We start from the raw sequence: 23,714 nt of genomic DNA on the forward strand, positions 1-23,714 counted from the left end.
AAGAAGGAAAGTTATAGAGACATAGAAGATGAATTTTGGCTGGAGAATTCCAGAGTCAATTTTGTTTGAAACAAGAACCTTCTTTTGAAAAAAGATAAAAATTAAACTTTCATGAATTGCTAATTATGAGAAATAATGGAAATTGGGGGTTGAGAGGAGAAAGAGAAGAGGGTAGATGGTAGAGTAAGAGTATATATTTTAGTAATGCGATATTGGGAAGGAAATGAAAGTAAATTCTTGCTAGATGAGCATGTCCTTAAGATGTCTGCAGGCAAGATTTAAAGGAATCTGAGGTTTCTACTGAGGAGGTATTTTGAGAATGGGTACATATTTAAGATTTCTCTTTTAGTTATGTCAACCTAAGTAAGTTTAAATTTTTTTTTTCCTATTTCAAATGTCTAAAGTACTGTCTCTATAGCAAAAAAATTGTTTTAAAAATTAAAAAACTGGGGCTTCCCTGGTGGCGCAGTGGTTGAGAATCTGCCTGCCAATGCAGGGGACACAGGTTCGAGCCCTGGTCTGGGAGGATCCCACATGCCGCGGAGCAACTGGGCCCGTGAGCCACAACTACTGAGCCTGCGCGTCTGGAGCCTGTGCTCCGCAACAAGAGAGGCCGCGATAGTGAGAGGCCCGCGCACCGCGATGAAGGGTGGCCCCCGCTCGCCGCAACTAGAGAAAGCCCTCGCACAGAAACGAAGACCCAGCACAGCCATAAATAAATAAATAAATAAAATTAAAAAAAAAAAATTAAAAAACTGGAAACCTGACCATAACAATATCCAAATATATATATGTACATATATACGTGTGTGTGTGTGTGTGTGTGTGTGTATATATATATATATATCTCCACTTAATTCTTGTTATTCACAGTAGGTATGTTCTATAAACAGGCACCAAACACTGAATTAGTGAATACTGACCATTACTCCTAGGGGAAATATAGGTTTAAATTGTTGTGAGCCTCTAGTCACATTTTCATCAACTAGTCATTACACAACCTTGCTTTATGGTGTTCTGGTCTAAAGACACTTTATTTAATATTTAATATCTAATATTGTTGATGAATTAATTTGAATTCACAGAAAACAGCATTTTACTCATGCCTAAATGCAGCTGCCTTTTTTTTTTTTTTTTTTTTTTTTTTTTACTTTTTAAGAGTATATGTATTATCAACCTACGTTTTAAAACAAATATTTATTTATTTAGCTGCACCGGGCCTTAGTTGCAGCACGCGGGATCTTCGTTCCCACATGCGGGATCTTAGTTGCGGCATGCCAGATCTTGTTCCCTGACCAGGGATCGAACCTGGGCCCCCTGCATTGGGAGTACGGAGTCTTAACTGCTGGACCACCAGGGGCAACTGGTTTTCTATGTAAGGTATAGCACAGCCTTCTTGCACTTGGGAACTCTAAATAATGTATCAGTACGATACTTGGGGATATTTTAAACAGCAAAATCAATTTAAAAAAACACACAAAAATGCAAAAACTTGGCACTTAATAGACCATGAAAAGGACACTTCTTTAGAGTATCAAAGCTGAAACAAGAAAGCAGAGGTTCACCTTGTTCAGCCTCAGCCGGGTATATGCACATCAGAAGAATCAACTCTTTTGCCACTCTCTGTATATCTGAAAATGACCATAAAAGTGCCATGAGTATCAGTATGGGGGTTGCAAATAAATTTTAGCAAGTAGGTGAATTTACAAATACAGATTCTGCAAATAACGAGAAATGACTGTAAATCAAAGAATTGGAAAGAAAATAACGAAATGGATTATAAGGAGATGGGTAAAATGCCCATCAATGAGAAGAAATTGGATGGATGGATGGATGGATGGATGGATGGATGAAGAGATAGATAGATAGATAGATAGATAGATAGATAGATAGATAGATAGATAGATAGATACTAAATCTAGAAACTTGACTGAAATGTGGTACATTTTCAGTTTCTTTCCTTATCTTCCTTCCCCCTTTTTCCTGATTTGGTAAAATATAATGCTTTTGGTCACCCAAAAGCATTAAAGTAGCGCCAGAATCTTGATAGTCTAACAATGCAATGGAAAGCATCAGATAGTAGAAAGGTAAGCTCAAGTTTTCTTGGCTATTCATTTATGAATTTATTATTCCTTACTTAGACATACCCTATCATCTTAATGCAAATCTTAAAAGCACATTTTTATGAAAATGTTAATATTTAATAAGCTAAAGTCAATATAGCACCATCTAACTTAGCCAATATGGATTGAACTTTCTTGAGACTTACACAGCAGATATTCCCCCATAAGCTTAAATAGAATAACCATCTTTTGCCACACAGATACTGGAATTTTCTGTTTATATACGAACTCTTTTATGGTTTTTATTTTGCTGTTGAATGGAAATATCTGGAACAAAACTGTTTTAAAAATCACCACTCTAACCTATAGACTACTAAAAAACATCATCTTTTGCTAAATTAAATGTAGAGATTTATACATGGAAAAGAAAAAGCTAAAGAACATGATGAGAGATGAGTAAATTAACACACTACAGTCCTAACATTTTTTTTTTAATGGAAATATCACCTCCAAAAAAGTTTATTAAGACAGGCTTTTTACAATCCCCATTAAATTCAGTGAATGAATTGTGAAGGGTAAATTGGACCCATTATGATCTTACATTTCTTATGTAATATTCATAATCACAGCGTTACATAAGAGCGAGCTCGCATGAATAAAAGGAGCAATTTAAATTCCCACTTCCTTGGAGAACGGGGCTCTGCTTGACAAACAGGGTTTCCGGTCCCATTTGCAGCACGCCCAAGCATCTCCTCGAGTGCCAATGAGACCCACACTCTCCTATCAGTGATATAATAAACCCTCCAAAACAGAGCAAGAAAATGAAGCAAACAAGCCCACTTCATTTCAACTTGTCAGCTTTAAATAAAATCTGTGCAGCTGAGATGAGAAACTTCAGGGAAGATGATGTGTGAAGTAACCACATTCAACATTGGGACAAAACGTATTGCATTAGTTATTATTTTTTTTCCTGATTTGCCACAAAAGTTTTTGAAATTTCAACATAGATAATTTTCAATGAAATCTCTTCTTGTCAAGGAGGACTTGGAGGAAGAAATGGTTTATTTTTTTCGTTTGTTTATTTTATTCTCCTCCTCCACCCACAGATGCCTTAGGAATATCTCAAGCCCCTAAGATATCTTAATGAGTAATATATGAACTTTGGAACAACTCTCATTATCAATTTTTAAGTCAGAGCATACTGAAGAAAGTACATGCTTTTTTTACTTATTCTAATTAATTCCTTACATAATACCTTCCCTGGCACAGATTTATGCAAAATATTGGAGCATGCTCTCTGCCTCCCCCCCCAAAAAAAGTATAAAGGACAAAAATGCATTGGAAGGAAGATTAAAAGAAATTAAAAAGAAATTAACATTCCAATAAATAGAAATATCTGAACATTGATGAAATAAACAATGATTGTTAATGTAAATCCTTTCACTCACACTTTCCCCAGTACCCACTCCCTTTCACCCAGCTAATCTCCAAAACCTTTCCTGCCTTGTGTTCAGGAGGCTCCATTCTGTTCTTCCCTTCAACTGTCTCCGTATCTTCTCTTCCCTCTTTGTTGTTACTTTTTTTTTTTGCATTGTTACATTTCCCTTCACTTTCTTTACTTCTCCTGAAAGAGCACTTGCACCTCTTCAAAGGAAGGATAGTACCACTGGGTCCCAGCAGATGCATAGCACAAGTTGTGCATATTCCAAATGACAGAGAGGGTGGGAAAAGTCAGAGACACTTTTTTCCTAAATGCCCCAAGGTGTGTCCAGATTTGATATAAACACCTTTTCTTGTCTTTTATTTCCAATGTTGTGTCTCATGTATTTTGCAAATAAGCTTAGAATATTTTTCCTTATTCTGTTATACTCAGGAACTCTCTGATTTCAAACTCTTTTATTTTAAAATTCCTACACTACTTTGAGTGATCAGTGCATAGCATGATATTAATATTGAGGAGTATGATCCCTGTCACCATCTTTGATGGCCTATCGCTAAGAAGTTCTTTCAATCACTCTAATGTAAAACATGATTTCATATGCATATTTTAAATGTGTTAGAGAAGAACCATGGGATAGGAAAGAGGAATATGGAGTATAAGGACTTCAGTTTGAGGCTCTGATGAATCAATATTTAATAGAATGACCATAATCAGAAAGTTTTTCTTTTTTAACCTCTCTATCATCACATGTAAACATGGAAACAAGTGAATATCCTGTCATAGGATGGTTAAATTAACATTAGGTATATTTTAGAAATATTTTTCATTTTTACTTTATGATAACTATGATTATGATTAAGTAAAGGAAAAGAATGTATTTAAAGTTAACTTGACCTAGCTATTAAACGTTCAGTAAATAGTGTGAATGGTGATATTATGCAGCTTCCATGCATATACTATATTCTACAACCAGTAAAATTCTGCCAAAAGCATAAGGTTATTCTCTGCAGTTCAAGGTAAGTGAGACTGGTACCTTCCAGCATTCTTAGACCCAAAGTTTCCATTGTGTTTTGCACTTTTTATCCTAGCAAGTTGCTGTCTCTAGAATCACGTAGTATGGCCTGAGTGCCATTTAATGACTGTTTTCAAAATGACAGCAAGTAGAATAATTTTCTTAGAAGATATCTGTTCTAAGCTGAGGGGTTTTTTGTTTCCCCACAGTGATGGCTGGGCTGACAGGTATGATGTGACAGATGGATATCAGCGAGAAGCTGTTGGTGGAATCACAATCAAGCTCCAATCTCCTGATGTCAAGTGGTTTGATGATTATTATCTGAAGCTCCGGCCGGAAACAAACCTCCGAAACCCCTGGTTTCAAGAATTTTGGCAGCATCGTTTTCAGTGCCGGCTGGAAGGGTTTGCACAGGAGAACAGCAAATACAACAAGACTTGCAATAGTAAGCAGATTTATTATTTCATTTAAAGTGGATATGGCTAAGGCTCCAATTTAAGTAAACTGTGTCATGGGGATAGTGGCTGTAATCTGTTAGAGAGGAGGATTCTTACATAAAGTGGGTATTGCTTCTTAGAGTGGTAAGAAAAATATATGAGGGTAAATGTTCACTCTATTAAGATTTCAGACAATTTATTTATATTTATATCATTCAGGAAATTGGTACTGTGCTTAAAAGATAATGTGAGCTCCAGAAAGAACTCTTCTTGACATCTTTGAAGGCAAGAACTACATTCTGGTCATTTTGATTATCTTTAGCAGTTAGCACAGTATAAGGCGCATAGCAAGGGTTTCATGTAATATGTCTGAAGAATGAATGAGTCAATGTTGAAGGGCAGAGCCAATTCCTACTTCCATCAATAAACTATAAAATAGTAGCAAGGATTTGCTATGTATAATTATGATGTTTCAGGAGACATAACCTAAGCAGAGCCATTCACTCAGTTATTCAACAAATACTTACAAGGATTCACAATGTGCCAAACATTGCTTTACTTGTAAGGGTATCAAGATGAGGAAAACTAGATCCTGCCCTCAAGGGGTTTAGTGTCTAGTTAGGGAGATCGTCATGCAAACAAAAATTGTAATTCAGTGTTGTAAGCAACATAATATGGGTTTTAAACAAAGGGTTTGGTTAGTTTTATTTGTAGCACATCCAAAGGGTATCTTGACTCTAAGAACCAGGTAGGGTCAATGCTGATCTGTAAGTCAAAGTGTAAAGGTTAAGGTTTGTTAAAACCAATAAGGGATTTGTTGAGACTGACATCCCACATTGTGTAACAAGCACCTCATATGCATTTGCCAAGGAGTAAAATGTTTTAGTTGGTGGTGTAATATCTTTATCATCAAGATGCTGGAACAGAAGAGTGCACTGGGGCAGTAAGGTTGAAATCCTGGCCCGCTAATTCCAGTCCACAGAGAAGTGGGCTCACCAAAATGAGGAAAATAGGAACAATGTAGTGAATTTTTTATAATGCATTTCCTCCCGGAGTTCACATCCATATTATGTTTTTTCTATCAGTTCGTTCTTTTGTGAAAATGAATGAGGTAGTAAGTGGTGATTTGTAATTATCTTTAAATGTCAGTACAAGTAAAATGAGAACTTGGCAACCTTGTGTCAGTTCCTCATTCGGCAGTGGTGGAGGAGAGGGATGCTGGAGTGTGGCGTGGTACTGCCCAATGAAAGCCAGAAATCACAGAAGCCTGGTGTGAGACTACATTTGCTTCTCTCTTGCTTTAGATACTGCTGACTCTTGTCCAAAATCTTCAAATGCTTATTCATTTCCTTTGTTTTTATTTTTTACTTTCATGAAAAAATGTGTGTGAATACACAGGATTGTGACTTGTGTTTCACAATTTCAATGTTTATAGCCAATTTTATATTTTTCACAGTTCTATCCAGTTTCTGAAGGACACAAACTTCTTTCTTCTCTTGAGATTTGGGGAGTATGTGGTCTCTGAGTACCGATTCTATGATTGTGTAGAGATTACTCTATGGAGCTACACTGGAGGAGTTTTAGAGGGTCAGCAGTAGATCCAGTCTCCTCTCCAGTTTCTCTTTACTAAGGAGTTAGTGACAACCCCTAACCAGTGTGACTAAGTGAATTTTTCCAGTTGGTCTTCACCCTCTTTTGTACTAATGTTCTTCCTTCCCCACTCCTTTTTGTCTGAAATGTCTTCTCCTTGAAATAATTCTTTGTTTCTCTTACTTTTTTTTTTTTTCTATTGGAGGTCTTACTGAGATATAGTCTTGAAAAACTCTTTGACTGATTTCCATAGAAACATTATTTCTATGGAAATTGTTCTATAAAATTCTCCATTTGAACTTGTTGCTATAGCTCTCTGTCTTTCACATGAGCACCCTGATGCGACTTCTCTGCACAGGATCTGTTCCTTACTCTAGTTCTGGAAAGCATTCTTTAGTCCCGCCCCCTTGGAATCTTATCTGTCAACAGATGTCATTTTGTACGTAAAAATGAACGGTTATATGTAATACCTCTGTTATTCTTCTCAATGAGGGAAATACTATTATTATCCTTACTTTAAAATAACAAAACTAAGATTTGGAGAGAAAAAACAACTTGCTCAGGAAAACATTAGAACTTAGAATTGAGCTCAGATTTGTCTAAAGTTTAACCAATATGCTATTCTAAAGAGAGAGAATATTATAGTTTTAAAAATCACTATCAAATTTGCATTCTATAATAGTTAACATATAGGTCCTCTAACATATAGAAAAGAAAAATAAATCTTAAAATTATTTGGGTACAACTATGGAATGCGATAATAGATACCTTGATATTCCATACTCTCTACTCTTGACCATATTTCCTTATTTACTCAAATGTCCTTTCAGCATCCCAGTCCATATCTTCAAAAAGACCCCAGGTAGTTTATTCTTATCTGTAACACTACTGAATATGAGTAGTGTTTTCCTAAATATAATGTACTTTCATCAAGCAGTGTGCATAATAAGACAACCATTTCTGAGTTGGAGTGGTAAGCTGGAGCTTATAATTCATGGATAGCAGGCAAGAAATCTTCACCTTATTCATTGTCTACAGTACCTAAAACCTAATAGATAGTTCAGTAAGTAAAATGGCTTGACACAAAGAGTGGAAATACCCATAGCCGAATTACTGCTTATTTTTCTTAGAAGCTTCTTGAAAGGCAAAGTATAAAAGCTAGGAGAGGTATCTGAATCTGGTAGTCCAGAATTAGCAGTAGCCTTATACAGAATGAGGTATAGAAAAGCTCTGAGTAACCAGAAAGTTAAAGGAAAACACTTAATATTGAATAAGTAACAGAGCCATCTTGGAAACGGACCAACTCCTAGAAATTAATTCCGAATAGATTAGAGTGATTATAGGTGATTCACTTTGTTGTACAGCAGAAACTAACACAACATTGTAAAGCAACTATACTGTAATAAAAAAAAAATCTGTAGGTTTTTTGATGATGGTTATTCTGACTGGTGTGAGGTGATATCTCACTGTAGTTTTGATTTGCATTTCTCTAATGACTAATGATGTTGAGCATCCTTTCATGCGTTTGTTGGCAATCTGTATATCTTCTTTGGAGAAATGTCTATTTAGGTCTTCTGCCCATTTTTGGATTGGGTTGTTTGTTTTTTTAATATTGAGCTGCATGAGCTGCTTGTAAATTTTGGAGATTAATCCTTTTTCAGTTTCTTCATTTGCAAATATTTTCTCCCATTCTGAGGGCTGTCTTTTCATCTTGTTTATGGTTTCCTTGCTGTGCAAAAGCTTTTAAGTTTCATTAGGTCCCATTTGTTAATTTTTGTTTTTATTTCCATTTCTCTAGGAGGTGGGTCAAAAAGGATCTTGCGGTGATTTATGTCATAGAGTGTTCTGCCTATGTTTTCCTCTAAGAGTTTTATAGTGTCTGGCCTTACATTTAGGTCTTTAATCCATTTTGAGTTTATTTTTGTGTATGGTGTTAGGGAGTGTTCTAATTTCATTCTTTTACACATAGCTGTCCAGTTTTCCCAGCACCATTTATTGAAGAGGCTGTCCTTTCTCCATTGTATATTCTTGCCTCCTTTATCAAAAATAATGTGACCATATGTGCGTGGGTTTATCTCTGGGCTTTCTATCCTGTTCCATTGATCTGTATTTCTGTTTTTGTGCCAGTACCATACTGTCTTGATTACTGTGCAATAAATGCTGGAGAGGGTGTGGAGAAAAGGGAACCCTCTTGCACTGTTGGTGGGAATGTAAATTGATACAGCCACTATGGAGAACAGTATGGAGGTTCCTTAAAAAACTAAAAATAGAACTACCATACGACCCAGCAATCCCACTACTGGGCATATACCCTGAGAAAACCATAATTCAAAAAGAGTCATGTACCACAATGTTCATTGCAGCTCTATTTACAATAGCCAGGACATGGAAGCAACCTAAGTGTCCATCAACAGATGAATGGATAAAGAAGATGTGGCACATATATACAATGGAATATTACTCAGCCATAAAAAGAAATGAAATTGAGTTATTTGTAGTGAGGTGGATGGACCTAGAGTCTGTCATACAGAGTGAAGTAAGTCAGAAAGAGAAAAATAAATACCGTATGCTAACACATATATATGGAATTTAAGAAAAAAAAATGGTCATGAAGAACCTAGGGACAGGACGGAAATAAAGACACAGACCTACTAGAGAAAGGACTTGAGGACATGGGGAGGGGAAGGGTAAGCTGTGACAAAGTGAGAGAGTCGCATGGACATATATACACTACCAAATGTAAAACCGATAGCTAGTGGGAAGCAGCCGCATAGCACAGGGAGATCAGCTTGGTGCTTTGTGACCACCTAGAGGGGTGGGATAGGGAGGGTGGGATGGAGGGAGATGCAAGAGGGAAGAGATATGGGGATATATGTATATGTATAGCTGATTCACTTTGTTATAAAGCAGAAACTAACATACCATTGTAAAGCAATTATACTCCAATGAAGATGTTAAAAATAATAATAATATGAACAAAACACGTGGAAGACAAGTGCTTAGGTACAACCTACAAAATAAAATCAGTTATTTATGAAGTATTGCCATGCATCTACACACGTCTTAAATAAATCTATTTTGTATTCTGCAATAAAGTCTTTTTAATTTTGTTAAAAAAAAAAAAATCTGGATGGAAAACCAATGTGACTAATAACAGCACAGTGTTAATGGCAAAACCACTAATACTACCTTAGTATAATTTTCCAAGTACAGTTTATTTTTCTTTAGACTAATGATTTATTGTAACACCTGGACAGCAGTCTTTCATATAGCCTCTTCCAATTTCTCACTAAAGTATTGATGAATACATCAATAACAAAAACAATAATCTTAACTAAGAACGTCAGCCATCAGAATGCCAGTGCCTGGAGGACTTCCACTAAATAGCTATAACTCCTGTGAAATCAGATGTTGGTGCAAATGGCTAACTTGAGAAAAAATGTTGGTGGAGCCTCATGTCACAACGTGTATACATGTGAATACACACACACGTATACATACACACACACTCTGATGAGTAAAATAGTTAAGTGTGAAAAAGAAAACTAGAGACAAAAGAAGCTACTGTAGGGGGATGAGGAAGGTTATACTCAGAAAACAAATGATAAAGCATATGAGATTGGGAATATTTGGTGGTTTTAATTAAATAAAAAATTTAAAGTCCTTGTGTTAAAAAGGAAAAAAAGCCCAATATGACAGTCTAAATATTGATTTTCTTACAAGAAAAACTCATCCAACTTTAAAATATAAATATTAAAAAACAGATAAATGTACAATGAATATATTGTACTTTGTAGAACAATTAGAAATGAGTAATAAAAATAAGAAAAAATTCACTCCCACTGTTAATCATAAAAATACAAATCTTCTTTTTTATCTTTCTGTATTTTTGAAACATTCTAAAATGAGAAAAAAGTTATTTCTTATCCAAAAAACAAAAGAAAAAATAACATTTTCAAATGATCATTTTAGGATGCTTTCCCCACCCCCCACACACACATTTTTAAGGAAGGCACTTTCCTTTATGTGTGTGTGGTGTGTGTGTGGTATGTTGTAGAATAATGTATATATAATGTACATAAAACACACAAATCTTAAGTGAATTTAACCTTTATACATTTTTACATATATATATATACATCTCTGTAACTACCATCCAAAGCAACAATATCAGAAAGTTCTCTCATACCCCATCCCAATCAATATCATGCTCCATTAATATAAATTTTTTCAACGCCCATCAGTTTTGCCTACCCTGTACATCATATAAATGGAATCTTACATTATTTGCTTTTTGTGTCTGGCCTTTTCCCCTCAAAATAGTGTTGTGGGATTCATCCCCATTGTTATGTGTATCAGTAGTTTATTCTTTATTGTTGTGTAGTGTTCCTTTGTATGAATACACCAGAATTTATCTATCAGTTCTCCTATAGATGGAAATTTGGATTATTCACAGTTTTAAGTATTATAAATAAAGCTTTTATGAACACTCTTGTACATATCATCTGGCAAACATATATCCTAATTCCTGTTAGATGTGTACCTGGTAATGGAATTGCGAGGTCATAAGGTAAGCATATATTTAGCTTTCATAGATATTGCCAAGCAGTTTTCCTAACTAACTGAACTAACAAACTTCCACTGAAATGCATGAGAGTTCAAGTTGCTGTGCACCCTTGACAACAGTTGGTATTATCTGTTTTACTTTAAACATTCTGTCAGTGTTGGGTTATCATATTGTGATTTTGATTGGTTTTTCCATCATACATTATGAAGCTAAGTTCCTTTTCAAATGCTTATTGGAAATTTGGGCATCCTCTTTTGTAAAGTATCTGTTCCAGTCTTTAGCACATTTGATTACTTTTTAATATCTATTTTAAGAGTTCCTCATATACTATGGATATGAGTTTTTTATTAGATATATGTATCATGAAAATCACCCAATTGGGAGTGTAGCTTATTACTATTTCCTATTTCTCTCATTTGCTACTTGTTTTTTTTGCTACTTGTTATTTGTCCAATTTATTTTTTATTTTTAAAATATCTATCTATCTATTTATCTATTTGGCTGCGCCAGGTCTTTAGCTGCAGCACGCGGGATCTTCGTTGCTGCATGCAGAATCTTCACTGCGGCATGCAGGATCTTTTAGTTGCGGCATGCGGAATCTAGTTCCCTGACCAGGGATCCAACCCAGGTCCCCTGCATTGCGAGCATGGAGTGTTAACCACTGGACCACCAGGGAAATCCCTATTCTTTAATTTTTAAATTCTTCCTTCCTATTGTCTTCTTCTGGATTAATCAATATTTTTTATTATCCTATGTTGTCACCTCTATGAACATTTTTGTTTCATCTCATTATAATCCATTTAGAGTTTTCAATAAAAATTCCTAAATGAATCCTTAATTTAATACAAACTATTTTAAGTTGGCTCTTGTTTATATTCAAGAATCTTACAAATATTTAAGTCTATTTATCCCCTTTCACTGTTTTTTGCTATTGCCATATAATTTACTTTTATATGTACTATATATACTACTTTGTTATGATTTATTTGATTTGTTATAATTGTTGCTCTGAATGGTCAATAGTCTTATATTTACCCACGCTAGTGTTCTTCATTCCTTCTGCTACTTCCTTGCTTTCATCTCTGATTCTTTCGAGCTGAAGAATTTCCTTTAGTGTTTCTTATAATGTAGGCTACTGCCAACAAATTATATCAGCTTTTTTTCTCAGAATATTTTTATTTTCCCTTTATTTATTTTTTCAGTTTTATTGAGATATAATTGACATACAGCACTGCATAAGTTTAAGGTGTACAACATAATGATTTGAATAACATACATCATGAAATGGTTACCGCAATAGCTTAGTGAACATCAGGTCACACAGATACAACATTAAAGAAATAGAAAAAAAATTTTTTTCTTTGTGATGAGAACTCTTAGGATTTACTCTCTCAGCAACTTTCATTTATAATGTACAGCAGTGCTAATTATATTTATCATGTTGTACATTACATCCCTAGTACTTATTTATCTTACAACTGGAAGTTTGTACCTTTTGACCACGTTCATCTTAACCCCTCTCCTCCCTCCTCCCACCTCTGGTAGCCACAAATATGATCTCTTTTTCTATGAGTTTGTTTGTTTTGAAGCATAATTGACCTATAACACTATGTTAGTTCCTGGCACATAACATAGTGATTTGATATTTCTATACATTTTGAAATGTATTGTTTTTGAAGGATATATTTACTGAGTATAGCATTCTATATTGGCAGGTTTTCTTTTGTTTTGTTTTGTTTTTTAAGTTTTGTAGAGTTTATTATGATGAGCTTTATAATTTATTTATTTATTTTTTGGCTGTGTCGGGTCTTAGTTGTGGCACGCGGGATCTTTTGTTGCGGCACGCAGGCTGTTCGTTGCAGTGTGTGGGCTTCTCTCTAGTTGTGGCACACATGCTCCAGAGCACGCGGGCTCCAGAGCACATGGTTGTGGTGTGTGGGCTTAGTTGCCCCGCGGCATGTGGGATCTTAGTTCCCTGACCAGGGATCAAACTGGCGTCCCCTGCATTGTAAGACAGATTCTCAACCACTGGACCACCAGGGAAGTCCCTGGCAGGTTTTCTTTTGTTTAGTTTTTTTCTCAGTTTTTTTTTTTCCTTTAAAAACAACATTCCATTTGTTTTCCTGAAATCCATGATTTCATTGAGAAGTTAGCCGTAATTCTTAATGTTGTCCCACTGTTGGCAATATGTCTTTTTTTTTCTAGGCTTTTAAGATAGCTTTTTTTTTAAAGTTTTTGTTGACAATGATGAAAGTAGGTGTGATTTCCACTGCATATTTCTTTTATAGGGTTTCCAGAGCTTCTTAAAACTGTGGATTAAAGACTTGGATCTGTGTTGAAAAATTTCCAGACGTTATTTCCCGAAACAGCCCTTCTGCCACATTTCTCTCTCTGCTCCTTCCAGTACCCAGTTACACCTGTGTTACATCATTTGACTATGTCTCACATGTGATGTTTTCTCTAGGCTCACTTTCTTCCTTTCTTTCTTTTCTTTTCTTTCTCTCTTTTTCTTTCTTTCTTTTCTTTCTTTCCTTCTTTCATATCTCTCTTTCTCTCTGTGCTTCAGTTTGACTTTTTCTACTATTCTTTCTTCAACCTCACTAACTGTATCTTCTCCTATGTCCAGTCTGCTGTTAACCATAATAAAAAGTTCTTAATTTCAGATATGGCATTTTACAATCCTAGAATGCCCATTTAATTCTTTTTATAGTTTCCAATTTTCTGTTGAAGTTCTCCTTCTCATCCATTTTTTCAACACTTCATTTGCTTGAAAGTATTGATTATAGTTATTTTAAGGTCCTTTTTTTCAAATCCTAACACCCAAGATCTTCCATCAGTCTACTTCTATTGACTTATTTTTCTTAGTTACTAGTCACATTTTATGCTTCTTGACACATATGCAATATGTTTTCTTTTATGCCAGACATTGAGTATAAAGTAACCATAAGGACTGAATTTTATATTTTTTCCCCCAGTGATGGTTTGCCTTTTCCAGATTCAAAGCAAATGAGATGGGGTAGGTTGCAGCAGAAGGCAGAAACAGTCAATCTCTGGTTAAGAATATCTTTACAGGACAATTGGCATGGAATTTTAATTGAGAGTCTTGGCTAGTATATCCCCTGCCCTGGATTACTGACTCGATCAGATTTTTACATTTTTGAGTTTTGCCCTCTAGCCTCTTGCACCATACTGTTTCTAAATTGGGCATGAGAAAAAAACTAATTGACTAATCAAAGTTTGAGCAGTTTTCATTCCTCAAGTGGTGCTTTTCTGCCAAATATTACAAAACAATGGGAGATTTCAGTCTTCTTCAAAATCATGAGCCTCTCATGAAGCTTCCAGAATCAGGAAGTGAAGCATGAGGTCAAATGGCTGTCATACATTTAGGGCTCCTGGAGTTTACAAACTGATATACCAGATCATTTCAATATCCAAACGTTTTTCCGGTTTCTCTTTTTTCCAGCAGTGTCATATACTAGGTGGAATTACATCTCCCCCTCCCCCAGCCCCAATTCATATCCTTTCCCAGAACCTCAGAATGTGACTTCATTTAGAAATAGTGTCATTGCAGATGTAATTATTTAAGATGAGGACATAATGAGGTTGGATGGGCTCATAATCCAATATGACAGGTGTCTTTATAAAAAGAGGAGAAGGGACACAAAGACAGAGAGACACACAGGGAAAATGGCATGGGAAGACACAGCAGGAGCTTGAGTGATGCCGCAGAAAGCCAAGGAATGCCACCACCAGAAGCTAGAAGAGGCAAGGAAGATTCTACCCAGAGTCTCAGGCAGAGTATGGCCGTGCTGACAACTTGATTTCGAACTTTTAGCATCCAGAACCGGGAGAGAATAAATTTCTGTTGTTTTAAGCCATCTAGTTTGTGGTACTTTGTTATGGCAGCCCTAGGAAACTAATGTCCCTTCATCTAGACCAAGCTGGATCATCAGCCTGGGTCCCTAATCTGCAGATGCTCTCAGACAATAAAGCAACTGGTGATACCTGTCCACTTTTGCAAGTTTCCTCTCTGTTAGTTGATTTTGTCTTTGTTGCTTCCACACATCTTCATTGCCTTTAAATTTTTTGGTTTTTTCACTTCTTTGACGTTTTAAAGTTATGCAGTAAAAGAATTTTCATTTGCTTTCTTCTCCATTCTAACACCAGAAGTTCCTCCTTTACTCTTTATTCTTGATTGCCACAACCGTGCAATCCCAATTTTGATGTAGAGATAAAGCCTGCAATTTATAATGTCTAAAATGTTTATACTTTTGTTAATTTTTGTTTTATTTTTAAGCATTTAAAAACTTAAATCAAAATATAACTATATCCCTTAAGTGTTTTAACTATGTGGTACCGTTAGAACACAGATTTTATCTACTATTAACAGTGAGCCTGATTTCAGTAAATTTTACTTGAAATGCAATTATTTTAGACTTACATGACAAATTAATGAATAATAATAAAAGTATTAAGAATATAATTTAATTATTCTAATTGTTCATTTAAATAACCCAGTAATAAAAGCTACAGAGAATTAAAATAAAACTATCTTCTAGTAACTGTATGCTACTCTATTTTGGAACCAACTTAAGGACCCATTTCCTTTACAGTTATACTCTGTCACCCACTGACATTCATTTACCATCTCTTTTCTATGATTTCTCTCTGTCACCTCCAGTAACTTCTAGAGGTGTCATTTATGACATTAACACACAATTATTCTCACCTCCATGTCCTGAGGGCACCTCAAACTTATATATCTAAAACTAACCTCATTATAACTGCTCCAACCACAGCCCCAAACTTTGAGTTCCTTCTTTTTTGCATCTCCAGTTTAAGTAAATGATACACTCATCCACCCTGTCGCCCAAGATGTGGGACTAAGGGATCCTCTTGTATCCCCTTCTCTCATCCTCATAGCCAACTGGTGACCAAATACTGTTAATTCTAGTGTTTGAACATCTTCCACATCTGTTCCCTCCTTTACATTGCTGCCTGAACTCAAGTCTTTATACTACTGCTGTGGTTTAGATCATCATCTCTTACCTCGGGTATTAAAATAATCTCCATATTGAATCTTCTTTTTGACACCGGCTTCTTCCTGCTCCATTTTATGCTGAAAACTAGTCCCTAAACTGTCCATCTAAAGAACAGGTCTCATCATGTTACTCACATTCTTAAAGATCTTCTTTGGTTCTCCAGTGTCTACAAAAAGGAATCCCAACTCCTTTGCTCCAGTCAATACTCTTCAAATTCATCATTTACATTTTTCAAATCTCATCTTTTATTTCTTAAACCCATGGAATCTATGCTCCGCCACTTCCTGATTGTGTTCCTCCATTTTTAAGTGGCATGCCCACTTAAGTCCCTGTGCTTTTGCACTTGCTAAGTCTTGCTCAGTGAAAAGCCTACCCAAGCTATTTGTCAATTCCACTGAGCTCACATTCTCCTGGTTTCTAATAACTCCAGCTGCCCATTCTCAAAGAAACTCTGTTTCCCTCACATTTCACCTCCTGTGCCTTTTGTCTTCTTTTTGTCACATACAATCCAGATACTGAACATAGATCTTCCACTTCCTTTAGCTTTATGCCACCAAGTAACCACTCACACAGGCATCTATGTGTGTGCCAAACTACTGTCAACAAAATGAGGATGAAATAAATGGGTTCAGAGCAACATAAAAGTACTTTGGCCCCGAGGGCATTTCTGGGGCTCTAATAATGTTCTATTGCTTGAGTCAGGATGTATTTGTTTTGAGAAAAATTAATGTATGGTTATGATTTTTACCCTTTTCTGTGTTAATGTTTTAATTTAATAAGAGTTTACCTTAACCACCCCCCCATCCAGATAAAAGTCCTCAGGCCACTATATCCAGTCTAACATTTTTTCCAGTCCACATTTTACCACAGTACTCTCCCACACACACTCCCACTCCCTCACCAGCTTTCTGCCACCATGTTGACTGATTCTTCTCCCTTTCTCTCTCTGTAATCCTTACTTCCTTTCTTCTCAATATTTCGACACACCAAAATAAATAAGTTCCTTTGCCCCACAGAAGGCCATTTACTCCAGAGGAAAAAAAACAATGCCATCCCCATAGGGTATAAAGCAGCTACAGCAATGTAATTTTTTCCATGGTATTACACCAACATACAAACAGCAATTTCACATTGTTACACCAGCATGTAAACATGTTATGTTCCTCTTTCTCCATCAAATTATAACGTTCTAGAGAAGAGAAAATGTCTTACTCATCTCTGCTTTCCAAATTCCTAGCACAATGCCTTGTATATGGCAAGTATTTGATAAATATTGCTAAATAAATGTGACTTTATTTCTCTTAGACCTAGGTAGGGTTACAATGGCTATAGAACCTAGAACAGTGGTTCCCAATCTGTGGGCTGCAAGTCCCAGGGGTCACTGTTGATCTGTTGACTGGGTCTAGAATTCTTAGGTGGTTGAGCACTGTCAGTAGACCGAACTTTGTCTTGCATATCCTTGTGTGAACATTTGTGTGTTTATACACACATGCACCTTATTTTTATGCACAAGCTGTTGCAGTTAACAAATTATAAATTAATTTTTAAATTACTGAAATCATAGTAATTTCTTTCTACTATGTGTTTTCTACAACAAAAGATACTAAAAGTACAAATAACATTTATGGAGTGTCTGGAATATTTTGACATGAAAACAATTTCCTTTATTTAAAAAGGCTGGTTCCACTAGCATGGCGGTGTTTCTTTTCCCTTTCTGTTGCAGTAAGTTTCCAGATGGAGGTGTCCACATTTTCTCTAATAAAAATGTCTCATGAGGGATTTGAGGTGGGTTAGTTACAGGTTACCTCCTTATGCATCAGAATTTTTTTCCTGCCATCTTGTTTGCTTTCAAAATGCTTTTTAGTAGTTTAGCCATTACTCAAAACACTTCAGCATCTCTCAGTATGAAAACATGGCTGGAAAAGCCAAAACAGTGCATTGAGAGGAAAGAACTGTCTAGTAAGAGTAGCTGGACTATAGGAAAACTTTGACAAGAGCTAAACAAAATAAACTAAGTGTCACAGCTACCCCCAAATTAGAGGTTTCTTGTCATAATGTACACCAACCTGTTGAAAAAGGACAAATTTTGTTGTAAAAAAATTTAAGTATCTTTCTTTAATCTAGCGTCTCCTTTTCTTTGTTTGTCTTCCTATGTATGAACTCATCTTTTTATGTAATGCTGATTAGCACATACTTCAGGAAAGACTACACTAGAACAATATTAATAACCATACATTTAAGAAGAAATTTCATCACATTATATTAGTGTATATGGTGAAAACTGCTGAACAGAAGCCCCTGTCTTTCTATTAGCCAAAGAATTAAGTTAGAATTTGACATGACAGTTTTGGCTTAATATAATTCTTGGATTTTTTACACTTTGATACTTCTCATTGCGAGGGGAAATAAAAATTTCTCTATCTTGGAGTCTGCTTTAAGGAAATGGAACATAGAGCCACATCAAGGCCTCAGATACTAACATATCAAAGCTTTGAGAAACATAAGCTGTAACATTTCTTGTTTCAATTCCAGAGTTTATGAGGGTAATTATCCATCCAAGTAAGTGTTAGTGCATGTAATTTTCCATGATGAAACTCCACCATCAAAAAGTACTCAAAGAGGGCTTCCCTGGTGGCACAGTGGTTAAGAATCCACCTGCCAATGCAGGGGACACGGGTTCGATCCCTGGTCCAGGAAGATCCCACATGCTGCGGAGCAACTAAGCCCGTGCGCCACAACTACTGAGCCTGCACTCTAGAGCCCACGAGCCACAACTACTGAGCCCATGTGCCACAACTACTGAAGCCCGCATGCCTAGAGCCTATGCTCTACAACAAGATAAGCGACCATAATGAGAAGTCTGCGCACTGCAAAGAAGAGTAGCCCCCACTCACTGCAACTAGAGAAAAAAAACCCGTGAGCAACAACGAAGACCCAATGCAGCCAAAAAAAAAAAAATGTACTCAAAGAAATCCCCAGAAGAAAGTCCCTTGAATTAGAAACTGCAAAGGCTTCCAAACTCTTAATACACTGGAACTGAAACCCAAGATGTATTAAAAATATTTAAAAGAAACCAAAGAGAGACCTGACAAGCTTGCTGAATCAGTCACTTGAGGCACTGGATTTAGACCCAGAAGATCTATATAAAAAAACTTAACCTGTAGCTGATACCAGGTCTCCGTGAGTCTCAGTTTTCTCATGTGTGAGAAGGGGATGATTATTAAAAACAACACCTAACTCACAGGACTCTAGAGAGGCTTAAATAGGATGATGTATGGGAAGAAAATGCCTGCTTCCAACAAAGATGAAATAATAGATACTGGATTTATTCTCCTGCTTGAAATAACAACAACAAAATAAGACAAAATATATAAAACAATAGTTTTCAAGACACTGGACATCAAGCAGTGAAGGACAGTTATTCTTAAGAGACAGAAAATAAATGAGGTGAGCCCTCTGAGCTGAGAAGATGGAACTGTGAGTTCAGAGAGACCAAGGAAGCTAGAGTTCGCAGAGCACAGGAACAAAGAGGAGAGCGCGGCATGAAAAGAGAACGCTGGGGATCTGCGGAGGCTCCCTCTTGAGTATTCAGCTGAGTGTTGATCACTACATGCATGGGAGGATAATACTTGAGACCCGGGAAAGAACCACCCCAAAGGATTAGAGAGAACAGTGCTCCTGGCACCCACATGGGACAATGAACAGTGTCTGTCCCCAGCAGTTAGACTGGAAAAATCTACAATTCTTTGGGCTAAAACAATACTTAGGGGAAACTGTATAGCATTAACCAGATATATTAGAAAAGAAAAATATTTCAACTCAATGACCATAGATCCACCTTAAGAAATTTGGAAAAGAAGAGCAAATTTAACTCAGAGTGAGTAGAAGAATGAAAGTAATAGATGAGAGTGAAAAATCAATGGAATCTAAAACAGAAACACAATAGAGCAAATCAATGGAACTAAAGCTTGGTTCTTTGAAAAGATCAATAAAATTGAAAAACTAGACTGATCAGGAAAAGAGAGAAAACACAAATTACCAACGTCAGAAATGAGAGAGGTAACGTCACTACAGAGTCTACAGATACGAAAAGGAAAATAAGGAAATATTTTTTAAAACACCTTTATCCAATAAATGTCAACTTAGATAAAACAGAGAAATTCCTTGAAATTCACAAACTATGTATGAGAGTTCACAGAAGACAGCCTGAATAGTCTTATATCCAGTAAAGAAATTAAATTTGTACTTAAAAACTTTACCACACACAAAAAAACCCTCTAGGCTATACGGTTTCACTGGTGAATTGCCACCAAATATTTAAGGAGGAACTGCTACAAATTCTACATAAACTCTACCAGAAAATTAAAGAGGCAAGAATACTTCCCAATTCAATTAATGAGGTCAGCATTACCTTGAAACCAAAATCAGACCAAGATGATCACAAGAAAAAACAACTACAAACCAATATACTTCATAAACATTGGTATAAATATTCCAAACAAGGGGGCTTCCCTGGTGGCACAGTGGTTGAGAATCTGCCTGCCAATGCAGGGGACATGGGTTCGAGCCCTGGTCTGGGAAGATCCCACATGCCTCGGAGCAACTGGGCCCATGAGCCACAATTACTGAGCCTGCGCGTCTGGAGCCTGTGCTCCGCAACAAGAGGGGCCGCGATAGTGAGAGGCCCGCGCACCACGATGAAGAGTGGCTCCCGCTTGCCACAACTAGAGAAAGCCCTCGCACAGAAACGAAGATCCAACACAGCCATAAATAAATAAATTATTTAAAAAAAAAAAAATTCCAAACAAAACTTTAGCAAATCATATGCAACAAATGTAAAAAGTATACTATATCATGACCAAGTAGGATTTATCCCCAAATGTAAGGTTGATTAAATATTCAAATATTGACAAATGTAATTTATTTTATTGAAAACCTACAAAATTGTTAAATGTGTCAAAACCTAATACTGATTTCTGATAAAATTCTCAGCAAACCAGGACTAGACAGAAACTTCCTCAAGCTAATAAGATTTTCCCCTATGATCAGGCAAAGAGATTAGCTCTTACCACCAGAGATGCTAGTCAGTGAAATATACATCAACTAAAGAAATTAAAGGCACCCAGATCTGAAAAATAAAACTGTCTTTATTAACAAATTGCATGATTTCTTGCCTAGAAAATCCAATGGTGTCTGCAAAAAGTTCTAGTGAGTTTATTAAGTTTGCATTATGCAAGATTAATATACAGAAGTTCTATACAATAACAGTAAACAGAAAGTGAAATTAAATATTAGTACTACTTAGGGAGATTGGTTCAAAATGGTGGAGTAGACGGACGTGTTCTCACTCCCTCTTGCGAGAGCACCAGAATCACAACTAACTGCTGAACAATCATCGACAGGAAGACACTGGAACTCACCAAAAAAGATACCCCACATCCAAAGACAAAGGAGAAGCCACAATGAGGCGGTAGGAGGGGCGCAATCACAATAAAATCAAATCCCATAACTGCTGGGTGGGTGACTCACAGACTGGCGAGCACTTATACCACAGAAGTCCACCCACTGGAGTGAAGGTTCTGAGCCCCACGTCAGGCTTCCCAACCTGGGGGTCTGGCAACGGGAGGAGGAATTCCTAAAGAATCAGACTTTGAAGCCTAGTGGGAATTGATTGCAGAACTTCAACAGCACTGGGGGAAACAGAGACTCGACTCTTGGAGGGCACACACAAAGTAGTGTGCGGATTGGGACCCAGGGAAGGAGCAGTGACCCCGGGGGAGACTGAACCAGACCTACCTGCTAGTGTTGGAGGGTCGCCTGCAGAGGCGGGTGTGGGCGGACTGTGGCTCACTGTGGGGACAAGGACACTGGCAGCAGAAGTTCTGGGAAGTACTCCTTGGCATGAGCCCTCCCAGAGTCTGTCATTAGCCCCACCAAAGAGCCCAGGTAGGCTCAAGTGCCGGGTTGCCTCAGGCCAAACAACCAACAGGGAGGGAACCCAGCCCCACCCATCAACAGTCAAGTGGATTGAAGTTTTACTGAGCTCTGCACACCAGAGCAACGGTCAGCTCTACCCACCACCAGTCCCTCCCATCAAGCCTCTTAGATAGACAAAGGAGAAGCCACAATGAGATGGTAGGAGGGGCACAATCACAGTAAAATCAAATCCCATAACTGCTGGGTGGGTGACTCACAGACTGGAGAACACTTAATACCACAGAAGTCCACCCACTGGAGTGAAGGTTCTGAGCCCCATGTCAGGCTTCCCAACCTGGGGGTCTGGCAACGGGAGGAGAAATTCCTAGAGAATCAGACTTGGAAGGCTAGCAGGATTTGATTGCTGGACTTCGACAGGACTGAGGGAAATAGAGGCTCCACACTTGGAGGGCACACACAAAGTAGTATGCACATCGGGACCCAGGGGAAGGAGCAGTGACCCCATAGAATACTGAACCAGACCTACCGGCTAGTGTTGGAGGGTCCCCTGCAGAGGCAGGGGGTGGCTGTTTCTCACTGTGAGGACAAGGAAACTGGCAGCAGCAGTTCTGGGAAGTACTCCTTGGCGTAAGCCCTCCCAGAGTCTGCCATTAGCCCCACCAAAGAGCCCGGGTAGGCTCCAGTGTTGGGGCGCCTCAGGTCAAACAACCAACACGGAGGGAACCCAGCCCCACCCATCAGTAGACAAGCAGATTAAAGTTTTACTGAGCTCTGCCCACCAGAGCAACAGCCAGCTCTACCCACCACCAATCCCTCCCATCAGGAAACTTGCACAAGCCTCTTAGACAGCCTCATCCACCAGAGGGCAGACAGCAGAAGCAAGAAGAACTACAATCCTGCAGCCTGTGGAACAAAAACCACATTCAAAGAAAGACAGACAATATGAAAAGGCAGAGGGCTATGTACCAGATGAAGGAACAAGATAAAACCCCAGAGAAACAACTAAATGAAGTGGAGATAGGCAACCTTTCAGAAAAAGAATTAAGAATAATGATAGTGAAGATGATCCAGGACCTTGGAAAAAGAATGGAGGCAAAGATTGAGAAGATGCAAGAAATGTTTAACAAAGACCTAGAAGAATTAAAGAACAAACAAACAAAGATAAACAATACAATAACTGAAAGGAAAAATACACTAGAAGGAATCAACAGCAGAATAACTGAGGCAGAAGAACAGATAAATGACCTGGCAGACAGAATAGTGGAATTCACTGCTATAGAACAGATTAAAGAAAAAAGAATGAAAAGAAACGAAGACAACCTAAGAGACCTCTGGGACAACATTAAGCGCAACAACATTCGCATTATAGGGGTCCCAGAAGGAGAAGAGAGAGAGAAAGGACCCGAGAAAATATTTGAAGAGATTATAGTCAAAAACGTCCCTAACATGGGAAAGGAAATAGCCACCCAAGTCCAGGAAGCACAGAGAGTCCCATACAGGATAAATCCAAGGAGAAACAAGCCGAGACACATAGTAATCAAATTGGCAAAAATTAAAGACAAAGAAAAATTATTGAAAGCAGCAAGGGAAAAACGACAAATAACATACAAGGGAACTCCCATAAG

At 37.3% G+C, this 23,714-nt stretch overlaps 1 protein-coding gene and 1 long non-coding RNA gene across 9 annotated transcripts in view; one reads left to right on the top strand and one right to left on the bottom strand.

Moving 5' to 3' along the window:
• Window positions 1–23,714, top strand: part of GRM5 (glutamate metabotropic receptor 5) — a 534,341-nt gene that overhangs the window by 373,182 nt on the left and 137,445 nt on the right. For all 5 annotated transcript variants that reach the window (XM_061202741.1, XM_061202744.1, XM_061202745.1 and 2 more), the window contains exon 3: window positions 4,726–4,961. In XM_061202741.1, coding sequence (XP_061058724.1) covers window positions 4,726–4,961 — 236 coding nt within the window. The remainder of the gene's footprint in view (window positions 1–4,725; window positions 4,962–23,714) is intronic.
• Window positions 1–23,714, bottom strand: part of LOC133099222 (uncharacterized) — a 243,028-nt gene that overhangs the window by 82,211 nt on the left and 137,103 nt on the right. For all 4 annotated transcript variants that reach the window (XR_009702304.1, XR_009702305.1, XR_009702303.1 and 1 more), the window contains exon 5: window positions 1,566–1,631. This is a non-coding gene — a long non-coding RNA (uncharacterized LOC133099222). The remainder of the gene's footprint in view (window positions 1–1,565; window positions 1,632–23,714) is intronic.

This window comes from Eubalaena glacialis, chromosome 10 (assembly GCF_028564815.1).
Source record: "Eubalaena glacialis isolate mEubGla1 chromosome 10, mEubGla1.1.hap2.+ XY, whole genome shotgun sequence".
Lineage (NCBI taxonomy): Eukaryota > Metazoa > Chordata > Mammalia > Artiodactyla > Balaenidae > Eubalaena > Eubalaena glacialis.